Here is an 11,728-nt window from a genome sequence, read left to right as displayed (position 1 = left end):
ATTTATTTTTCAGGTTGCACAATTTTCTCCAAACAAATTATACAAACCATGGAAAATCTAAACAAATGAAGCATCTTTGGTATCAGAGATTCTTACTTCATTGATAAATTAATCTTCTAATGAAAGATGTTTTTAAAATAGCTATCACTACATTTCTTGTTAGTTCAGTTTTATCAGTGGTGGTAGATATAACTGATTTAAATCAAAGATTCTTCTCTAGGAGAGAGAGATGAGTAATATTCTCATCCAGTTATACCGTGGGTTCTTTCAAATTTTGCCTAGTGAGCTCACATTCTCCTGTAATTTCTCTCTAGGAAACTTGGGACTTCTGTCAGACTGGCATTCCTATTACCCTTTTAAAAGTAAACTAAAATGGTGCCCAAAGAACATAAATATAGTTTAGTAGTGGCTTTACAAGATTAAAATATTGATTGTGAGTTTAGGCAAAGTGATTTTGAAGTTAATCTTGGGATATTTTCAGAGACAAATAAAAAGATGTCAGTTTACTGTTCTCAAAGTTGGTCATGTATTTCAGTTCTTAAACTGATACAGGACAGAAATGTACTTATCTCAATTGAGGGTCAGGCTTTTCATTTCAGTTTTGCTTCTATTTCCTATGCATTTTAAAAGTCTGCACATTCATTTCCCATCTGTAATGGACATGTATGTGCTATTTCACAGGTCTTCTGAGAAGCTGACTCATCTAATAAGTATGTGCTTGCTTACTATGTAAGCCGATGGCGGGAAGAGGTACAATGATGAATAAAAGTTGATTATGAATTGCTTAAAATCTAATAATGAAGTTGAAACCATTGTCATAAACCTCAAAGAATAAGACTTAAAGTTTTCATCTTTTCTAAGTATGAAATTGATTTTTTAAAAACTCCCACATATTTCACTTTGTTAAATGACATTTGTCATGCTACTTACTCTTCAAACACTTTTTATAGAGTCTTTTGGTAAAATATGACACATCACCAAACTGATTCACACTTTGGTGACATTCTTCCACCATGCAATTTTACATGCATAGCAATTTTAACTTTTTACTCAGTGCTAAATGTAGTTATTAGTGAGCTGAAAGGAAAAAAAAAAAAAAGCTATAGCTGGATGTGGACTCGAAGTATATTGGCTTTTACCAGAAGCTTTAAACACAGATTATTTTGTGTTTAAAAATTTTAAACTATAATTTCTAAAATCAGAATCTTGAATTGCAAAGATAGGAAGGGTGTTTTTGCAGTTGACCAGTGTCTTTTTTTTCTTTTGTCAATGAAAAGACAACTTATAAACATGTTTTAAAATTTATTGCTGTTGAATATTATAGCAGTTTAATATAATGAGGTCTTCAATTACTATGATTTGTTAGGTAAGTTTTGTCACAAACTATGAATGTCCAAAATATTTTGTTCAAGTGCCATTGAAAATAGCTGGAGGGAAGTAGTTGTCGGGCAGGGTTTAGAAATCTAAACTATTTCAATAAGAAATAGAAATAAATAGAAAAAGAAATAAATGGAATTAATAAATAAAATTTCTGGATGGTACTAACTGCCAATTTGCATTTCCCACAACACACTCTGCTTATGAAAGGTGTACCAAAATAACTGTGGTGCTATAGAAAACAGGGTAATGGTTTGAAGCCTTACTAGCTTTTAACTAAGGCACAGTAGCTTCTGGCCATGGCAGTCAGCTCTGGACACATTTCCATGTGGCACACAGATCATGATAGGTATTACAGCAGAAAACAAGTTCTTCTTGTAATAGCACAGGTGTTTCCCAAGGTCATGGTTGTATGCAAAACTTTAGTTTTGGGAGTGGAGAGGAAATGATCACAGGAAGGACAGGTCTTGATTTTCATAGCCATGTTCTTCTATCCCTCTTTTTGATTCCCAAATCTGACAGTGTCAAGAAGGCCAGTATGGCTGCAATACTGCAGCAGGAAATAAAGGGTAAAATGAAACCAACCTATATATGTAAAAGTGTTCTAAGACAATTATTAGAAAGCAGAGACTAACTCAGAAGCCAATGAGACATGAGGGCAATAAAGGGAAGGTGAGTTAGAGTGGGCCCTGTGTGTTACCAAAGACCAAGTAATACTCACAGTTCTGAATTTTCATTTAATGCTAATTCATTGATAAACTGAATAATTAGTACCCAACATTTTTAGAATGTACATAACTAACATTGAAATAAGGCAGTTATGTGAATGTTTACCATAATCCTTTTTAAAAAGCCTTAGTACATTTTTGAAAGATCAGTACTGAACTTTTAAAAATCAAAGAAAAGTCAGCTTTTTTTCCCCACAAGATACATAAGAATCACTTGCTAGCATTTGTATTTTCAGTGCCTGGAATAAAATGGGCCAAATTTTCAAAGGCAGTTAATAACAGCTTATACAATGACTCATTTCATTTAATCTAGCACCAAGTAAGAGAATTGAAGATATTGTCAGATTTCTCCTTCACCTCTCATATTGCCCCACTCTTCCTACCACTGTACATAAGCATGCATCCTATTGCCCTTCTAAGGAATCAAATCATTTTCATTTTAAAATGGCTGCACAGATTACATTCACTGGCAGAGTTCTTCCCCATTAAGGAAGGATAGCAGTGAACATGAGCAAGTGTGAACTTCTTTGATTAGGAATAAAGAACTCTTCTAAGCCAAATCAATGAGTTTCCTGATTTCTTTTTAATATGTTGTGTAAATCCTTTTAATTTCTATACCTGTTTACTAATTATGATTTTTATTTATGTCAAGGGAGTTTCCCCCAGGCAAACCTGATCTATTTCCTAATGACAAAGTATTCTTACTTAACCTAATGCCATGAGTCTCCTTTCCTTCTTCCCTCCTTCCCTGTCTTCCTTCCTTCAATTTGCTACTCATCAAGGCACATCATACATTGGGATCAAAAAAGAAACTGGCAAGTAGGTCCTAAAGTGCACATTTTTCAACCTGAGTAACTTCTGAAAGCATGAGAGTTTAATTACATATTCTGTTGGAAATCCAACTTTGGTGCTTTTACAAGAATTTACGATGTCAATTTCTAACAAGTCGTATCCCTCAGTACACAGGATTTTCAAAAGAAAAGTGATAGGAAAATACATTTTGCTATGTGCTAACTGATACATTTTTATCGCAAACTGAAAATCTGGAGTAAAGTGAAAGTTGTGTTTTAAAACAACAAAATATAGGATATATGGTTATCGAAAGGTTGCTAGTATAAAGTGTAAAAAAACCCCAGAAACCTCAATAGTCAGGAGACCACGAGGGGGAGCTCTCATGCCTTGTGAAGATAGCATAGCCCAAAAGGAAGAAGGCAAGACTTCTGGCAAGGACTCAGCCAACGAAAAGCCATGGACTTGTTCTATAAAAGTATTGTCATTCCCATGCTGTGGGGAGGACTTGCACCTGGCTCACCATGGTTGAGACTCCAAATTGCAATTATCTGCTGATTCCGAATAAACCCATTTTGCTGGAGAAATATCTGGCAATCTGTTTGAGGTCAATAAAAGGCAGCAAATTTAGTTGCTTCCCCCCCCCTCCCCCCTCCAAGGAACTCCATAGACAGTGTCCCACAGTCTGTGTGTATCACAGTGCTAGAGGTCTCTTTTTTTTGCATCACTATCCACAAGCCTCTGATAAGATACTTTCCACAAGTGATACAGAAGTTTTTTCTTATTCTACTTCTCCAGAAAAATAAGGAAACTTTATCCACCACTTCTTTTCTGAACAAAACTTAGACTACCAATTGCCCTTTCAGTTACACTCAACAATTTTCAAAAGTCTAGTTAGACGTTTATAATGTTTTATAATTGTGCTAATTAAATTCTAATTTTATCTAGTTAGAAGGTAACTAGATAAAACACACTAAACATTTCAGAAGATGAATCTTCATAACTGACTCTTTTGGCACATCCTTAATTTCCAGGTTAAAATCAGCAGAAATGAAACTAACATAATTTTCAAAGAATTTATACAGGCCAGAGTCTTAGGACAAGGAACCTGTAAATGCACAAGACAAGGAGCTTCTGCTCATCTTCCTAGTTACATGCACTTTTCCTCATGGAGTAACTGATGTTTCCTGGCTTCTTTGTGGAAGTTTTGTTTGTAGGAAAGCATATACGTGTGGCCAGATCTTGTTGGTTTCTGTTCCAGAGAATGTTTCCAACACCCCTTTTTTCCTAAGGATAAAAAACAAACAAGACAGGTCTGACAATAAAAAAAGAAGATCACAGGCCAGTATCACAAATGAACATAGATGCAAAAATCCTCAGAAAAATACTAACAAACCAAATTCAACAGTTAAGGATCATACACCACAATCAAGTGGCATTTGTCCCAGTCGGTGAGTCAGTTCAGTCGCTCAGTCATGTCCGACTCTTTGCAACGTCATGAATCACAGCACGCCAGGCCTCCCTGTCCATCACCAACTCCCGGAGTTCACTAAGACTCACCTCCATCGAGTCAGTGATGCTATCCAGCCATCTCATCCTCTGTCGTCCCCTTCTCCTGCCCCCAATCCCTCCCAGCATCAGGGTCTTAAGGATGGTTCAATACATTCAAATCAATGTGATACACCACATTAACAAATTGAATAAAGATCATATGATCATCTCAAAAGATACAGAATAGCTTTTGACAAAATTTGACATCCATTTTTTATAAAACTTACAACAAAGTGGATATAGAGGTAACATACCTCAGTGTAATAAAAGTCATATATGACAAACCTAGAGCCAATATAATAGTGAAAAGCTGAAGGCATTTCCTCTAAGATCAGAAACAAGACAAAGATTCCACTCTCAGCACTTTTGTTTTGGAATTCCTAGCCACAGCAATCAGAAGGGGGGGGGGGGGGGCAGTCCAAATAGGAAAGGAAGAACTAAAACTGTCACTTCAGCAGATGACATGATACTGTATATAGAAAAGCCTAAAGATGCCACCAAAAAACTATTGGAACTAATAAATGAATTTAGTAAAGCTGCAGGATACAAAATTATAGAAATCTGTTGCATTTTTATGCACTAATAACACACTATCAGAGAAATTAAAACAATCCCACTTACAACTGCATTTAAAAAAAATAATAATAAATCTAATCAAGCAGGTAAAGAACCTATACTTGGAAAACTATAAGGCACTGATGAAAGAAACTGAAAAAGACATTAAAAAATGGAAAGATATATCCTGTTCATGGATTGGAACAATTAGTGTTGTTAAAATGACCATACTATGCAAGACAATCTATGGATTCAATGCAATTCCTAACAAAATACCAACAGCATTTTTTTTTTAATGTTTATTTTTGGCTGTGTTGGGTCTTAATTGCTATGCCGGCTTTCTCTAGGTGCAGCAAGTGAGGGCTACTCATGGTGCGAGGGCTCCTCATTGCAGTGGTTCTCCTGTTGCAGAGCACAGGCTCTAAGGCACATGGACTCAGTAGCTGCAGCTCACAGGCTCATTAGTTGTGGCAGGTGAGCTCAGCTGCCCCGTGTCATGTGGGATCTTCCTGGACCAGGGATCAAACCAGCATCCCTTGCATTGCAAACTGGATTCCTAACCACTGGACCACCAGGGAAGTGCCCAGTGGCATTTTTCATGGCACTAGAACAAAAAGTCTAACATCTGGATACACAAAAGACCCCGGATGGCCAAAACAATCTTGAGAAACAACAGAGCTGGAGACATCACGCTCCCTGACTTCAGGCTATACTACATAGCTACAGTAACCAAAATAGTAATGGCACTAGCACAAAACCAGATACACAGACCAATGGAACTGAATAGGCAGCCCAGAAATAACCTGCAGTATGGTCAGGTTAATCTGTGACAAAGAAGGCGAGAATATACAAGGGAGAAAATGCAGCCTCTTCAATAAATGGTGTTGGAAAAACTGGACAGCTACACACAAAAGAATAAAACTAGATTACTTTCTCACACAATATAAAGAAAATCAAGAAGGATCAAAGACCTAAATGTAAGATCTGAAGTCATAAAACTTCTAGAAGAAAACACAGGCAGTACACTCTTTGAAATCAGCCTTAACATATATACAACATGTATATACATTGTATATATATATGATATATATTATGTGTGTATGTGTATATTATATATATATATATGATCTGTCTCCTCAGGCAAGGGAAACAAAAGCAAAAATAAACAAATGGGACTACATCAAACTTAAAAGACTTTGTATAGCCAAGGAAGATCAACAAAATGAAAAGGCAGCCTACTGAATGGGAGAAGATATTTTCAAGTGATATATCTGATGAGAGGTTAATATCCAAAATATACAAAACCCAACATCAAAAAAAATAAATAAACAACCTGATTTAAAAATGGGCAGAGGACCTTAACATGTCTTTTTCCAAAGACATACAGATGGCAAACAGACACATGAAAAGATGTTCACCATCACTAGTCATCAAGGAAATACAAACCAAAACCAAAGTCAGATCAACTCACACCTGTCAAAATGGCTTTTATCATAAAAATTTTTTTAAAAATGGATAGGTTGAGTACTTCCCAATTTGGGTTCAATCCCTGAATAGAGAACTAAGATTCCACATGCCACTTGGCATAGCCAAAAATAAATAAATAATTTCTTTTTTTTTTTTTTAAGATAATAGTGTGGATTTAATGGTCTCAGTAAGTACAGATCTGTGTGATCAGGAATGAAAGGCGCGTGGCTGGGTGCTGGAAAATCTAGATTTTGGTTTCATTTGTGCCCTCTGGCTAACAAAAATGGTCACTTGAGATGCATCTATCATTTTCTGAGCACATGCTAAGTGCTTTACATATAATAATTTAATCCTATTTAAAACTCAAGTTTCATTATTTTACTGATGAAACTGTGTTAGGGATGTAAAGTAATAACCTGAATCACCAAAATGGTAGTAGGCTTCAAAACGGGTCTTGTCAGACACTAGAACACCCTTGGCTTTCTTTTGTCTGCTTACCTCTCTGCAAGACAGCTTCCTAATACTTGATGAGCCTTCCTTCTTTCACCTAGGTTTTTTTTCCTCTGTGCCCTCCTTCTGAATTTTAAAGGAAAGGGGAATTCTAGAATGTTGTTTTTATCATGTTTCCTACTGGGTTTGTCCATTCTTCCCAGGCAGATTTGTCTGGCTTTTTACCAGGCCAGCAATCAAAGTCTGTACTCACTAGTTCCTTGAGGTTCGATGGTGAGAAGGATCAAAATCCAGGGGTTGTTTTTCAAAACGGAAAAATTCCTGCCAGAGATTGTGGCATTCCTATTATTCATTCTCCTCCTCCAACTACTCATATACACACTGGCTTTAAGGCTGCAGAAGAGCAAGAACTCTGGTTTATCACTTTCTAAAAACAGGATCAGTCATACCTCTGCAAGTTTTTAAGATGTTTCACTGGGAACAAAAACATTCCTTTATGCATTCCTCATAAGATTTGCCACAGTTAAAGACTAACTTAAATAATGTTTCCTGGGTTAATAAACATCTGCTAAAGCCCTCCTGCTTCTAAGTTCACAAGCATCTTATAAAGTTTTCAATAGAACAAGCTTCTTAACTGTTGTAAGCCTCTTGAAGAGCCATCTTAAAATCAAGCCTATGTCACAAGTGGGTCAACAGGTTGCTTCCAAGGGAACAACTATGCACACCTATTCAGTCCTAAGGCTGAACCTTGGACGAACATTTGTCACCTTCATTTCTATGTAATAAAATAGAACTGGCTTAAGCTGTTGGTCCTCTAAAAAGAGCATCATGTCGCTTGTAAACAGAGACCTAGTTATACTATCAAATGTCCCACAGCTGAGAAGAGTTTTAAAAGCAACAATGTAACTGTCAGTATTTTAAAATAACAATGCTGGTTCTCACTAAGGTTACTGCAAATACCATTTTAAATTGTTGGTTAAGTTCAGTCCTAGATCTATGTACAGGAGCTTAGAGGTTAAAGTTTCAATTAAGGGCAAGAAGTAGCAAAAGCCAGAAGCTCAGAAAGACTAGGGTATCTCCTGAGATAGGGACCCAGGACATACACTTCATCTCTACAGCCTTCCCCAACTTCCCCTCCCACATTTTACAGAACTAATGCTTACAGCCTCTGTACTTCCACTGCATTCAGTCATGACTTCCGTTAATAGACTCACAGTGTTGCTACCAGCTCAGCAACAATGTGCTCTCCCTTCTTCTGGTTACTTTTGAATGAATAACAACCCACTTTTGGGAAACCACCTTTTCACTAAATTCAGTCCATGAGACTCAGACGGGATAGTCCCCACCTCCCAGCTTCATGGATGGACATGATCAGAGCTAGTTAGTGACTTTTGAGACCAAAGAGACTCTCTTTTTCTGGGGTAGATGAACTGGGAGGAAGTGAGCTGGAATGCTGAGGGGCTCACACAGGTAGAGCCCACCTGAGATTGATGCCAACACGGGAAAACAAAGCTAAGAGTGACAGAGGCCTGATGACTCTGTTTGAACACCTGGACCCAAACCATCTACCTTTGGACTCTTCAGTTACATGACCAATAAATTTCCCTTTTGCTAAAGCTTGTGTGAATTGGGTTCCTGATTGATATAAGCACCCAGCACACTGTATGATAAATACTGTTTACCCAGCACTTTGCCTCACAAAGAAAGCTGAGTTTCTTTGGGGCTTGACAAAGACTGGGTCTAATTATCTGTGTGGATCACTGGCCTAGCATAGTGTCCACAGGGTAAACAATATTCATCAATACTGAGTGATTCAACAGTGCCAGGACTGTTTTTAAGTCTTTGTATGGATTCTCTCATTTAATCCCTTAACAACCCTATAAAGAAGGTACTATATAATAATTGCTCTGATTTTACAAATGAAGAATTCATGGCACAGATGTTCAAACACATTGCCCAGGGCCACACAGCTGGTAATCTGCAGGAGCCAGGCTCATTATATAATCACAAAATTATACTAACAGTGAAGAAAGTGAATTGCCAACTTCCTTGTAATTTCATCCTCCAGAAATAACTCTTAAAATAATTTGGAGACTGCTACTTCAGAATTCACTGCATAGTTACACAATTACAACAACAATAGTAATAGCTAATAATCTAATAGCTAATAATAATAGTAATAGCTAATAATAGCTAATATAGTATAGCACTATAATAAGTATAGTGCTTAATGTGTGTCAGACACAATTCTAAGAATTACACATGTTAACTCTACCTTTCAACCCTCCAGTCTCAATCCCATTTTGCATGGAAAAAAACAGAGGTTAAGCAAGAAGTTAAGGCCAAGTTAATAAATGGTGAGCTGGGATTTGAGCTTAGGCACTCTGGCTCCAGAGTCAGTGCTCTACCACAGCACTGTCCTGTCTTAATGCTGAGTCATTATTCAGTAAGTGAGTGAATACAGGAAAGTGAATGTAATCAACCCTCTGTTAGGAGAGGGGAAGGCTGAATAAAGAAACAGAATTGTTTCTTGGCCCGAGCCAAACATTAATTCACTAGAGTTCCTGTATTCATGGTGGGATATGAATTCCCTGAGGAGTCAAAAAACTATGTAAAAATGAAAACTTTTAAACACTATTTGCCAAATAAATGATCTGAGGATTAGTTGCCCTTTAAGCTTTTGTGCTCTAGTGTCCTCTACTGTCACAGGGAGTGGGCACCGTTAGGTTTGCCTTCCCGGCATTCACGCCAGCCCTCCCTCCACCAGACAGCAGAGTTTGGGTGAGACTGACCCACTGCCTGCTCTGGGTGTGGACCAATCAGTATAATCTCTCCCATCCCAGTGACTGGCTGGGATAGCCAGTCCCAGCACTGGCTAGCACTTCTGTTCACTGGGGAAAAGGTGGCCCCTCACCCTGTTATAAATAGGATGCTGTGCCTGCCCCTAGCAACCGTCAGCAACTATGCAGGAAGTATAAGGACAGCCAATACAAACTGGAGATGAGCAAAATTCTGATCAAACCTGGGGGCAGCTGAAGCCCAAACTACCTTCTGGATTTGTTTCACAAATAAATTTCCTTTTATTATTTAAACTAATTCAGGTTGGATCGTCTGGTAGTTTAGCATTTTGGCTGGAAAGCATGAAAGATCAGAAAACGATTTAGTAATTCATCATGTAAGAGAAATTCTGAAAAGCGACCAACTCACCGGTAGTACTCCAGGACAGGCTCTGTTTGAGCCTCATAAGCTTTCAGTCTCTTGACAACTGTCTCTGGTCTATCATCCTCACGCTGAACAAGAGGCTCCCCAGTCAGATCATCAATTCCCTAAATGGGAGTTAGAAGGACTGGCATCAAGTGTCATAGTTTTGAAGGATATTTTTATAGGTAGTTAACTGATTTGTAAACAGACATCTATGTAAGCACCAAACACAAAATGTGCTTTTTAAATAAATGGAATCAAATTCAAATCCAGGTCATTGCAACACAGAGCCATGAGACCCCAGGAAATGTTTCCATGGTGACAATCACCTTCTCTTTACAGCAAAAGGGTCTTTAAGCAGCCTCTAAATAATTTGGTATTATATATTACATGTATATTATATGTATTATATTATAAAAAAAAGTGAAAGTGTTAGTTGCTCAGTTGTGTCCAGCTCTTTGCAACTGCAGCCTTCCAGGCTCCTCTGTCCATGGAATTCTCCAGGCAAGAATACTGGAGTGGGTAGCCATTCCCTTCTCCAGGGGATCTTCCTGACGCAAGGATCAAACCCAGGTCTCCTGCATCGCAGGCAGATTCTTTACCATCTGAACCACCAGGGAAGCCTGTGATATTATACATATATGAAAAGGATTCAGCTACAGATTGAGAATCTGAACTGTAAACCCTAAATAACCCAAGGTGTCATTAATCCCTACTGCCCCAATTCTTGACACACCACCTGGCACAGTAGAAAATCAACACATGCTTTTGAAGGAACAACAAACCCCTGTTGCCTCTGGGGATGTCTTTACCACCAACTTGACTGGACTAAACCAGCAGAGTACAAAAGTAATCTGAGAACATGCCTTCTGGAGTTCTGGTCATCCAGGAGTATCAACGTAATCTTTGAGGGCCAACTGAGGGCAACTGTCTCCAGATGACAGAAGTCATCTGTCATCTGGAGAAAGCTGGCTACGCAGAAGGCAGAGTCAGTTCTACCCCAACTACTCACCATGGTTTTGGGAGGGTTGAACTCGATGTTGTAGACACGGCCGCTGCCTGGATGGATCCAGCGAGCAGTAAGGCGCTGCTTGATGACCTCAAAGGGCACGTTCAGGTTAATCACTGTGTCTATCTGATAGGCTCTATCCAGGGCTTCTGCCTGCGGAAGTGTCCTTGGAAAGCCTTTACAAATTAAGTTAAAAATGAACAAAGAAAGGAAGGACCGAGGGGAGAGGGGAGAAGGAAGAAAATTAATGTTGACCAACTTGAACAAAAGCAGTAACACCAGGAAGGCTGATGACGCTTATAGGGCAACCCTGATTGTTAATATTTTATATGTTACCTTGTCCAGACCACAGGTTGCTCAAATATTTGGTCAAACAATATTTTGGATATGTCTTTGAGGGTGTCTTTGTGGGGGTGGGGGAGATTTACATTTTAATCAGTTGACCGAGTAAAGCAGACTATTATCCCTAATGTGGGTGGGCCCCATCTAATCCACTGAGGGCTTGGACAGAACAAAGCGCTGGCCCTCTCCAGAAGATAAGGGGGAATTCCTCCTACCTGACTGCCTTGGAGTGGGATATGGCTTTTTCCTGCTTTTAGAC

The 11,728-nt window shown here is 38.4% G+C and overlaps 1 protein-coding gene across 3 annotated transcripts in view; it reads right to left on the bottom strand.

The window, feature by feature from the left end:
* Positions 1–3,956: 3,956 nt before the first annotated feature.
* The window catches only part of AK3 (adenylate kinase 3), a 20,437-nt gene continuing 12,665 nt past the window's right edge, over positions 3,957–11,728 (bottom strand). For all 3 annotated transcript variants that reach the window (XM_055578173.1, XM_055578174.1, XM_055578171.1), the window contains exons 3-5: positions 11,131–11,303; positions 10,125–10,243; positions 3,957–4,181 (exon numbers count right to left, since the gene is read on the bottom strand). In XM_055578173.1, coding sequence (XP_055434148.1) covers positions 4,061–4,181; positions 10,125–10,243; positions 11,131–11,303 — 413 coding nt within the window. In that variant the 3' untranslated portion in view covers positions 3,957–4,060. The remainder of the gene's footprint in view (positions 4,182–10,124; positions 10,244–11,130; positions 11,304–11,728) is intronic.

This window comes from Bubalus kerabau, chromosome 4, assembly GCF_029407905.1.
Source record: "Bubalus kerabau isolate K-KA32 ecotype Philippines breed swamp buffalo chromosome 4, PCC_UOA_SB_1v2, whole genome shotgun sequence".
Lineage (NCBI taxonomy): Eukaryota > Metazoa > Chordata > Mammalia > Artiodactyla > Bovidae > Bubalus > Bubalus kerabau.
This window is presented reverse-complemented; position numbering and strand designations above follow the sequence as displayed.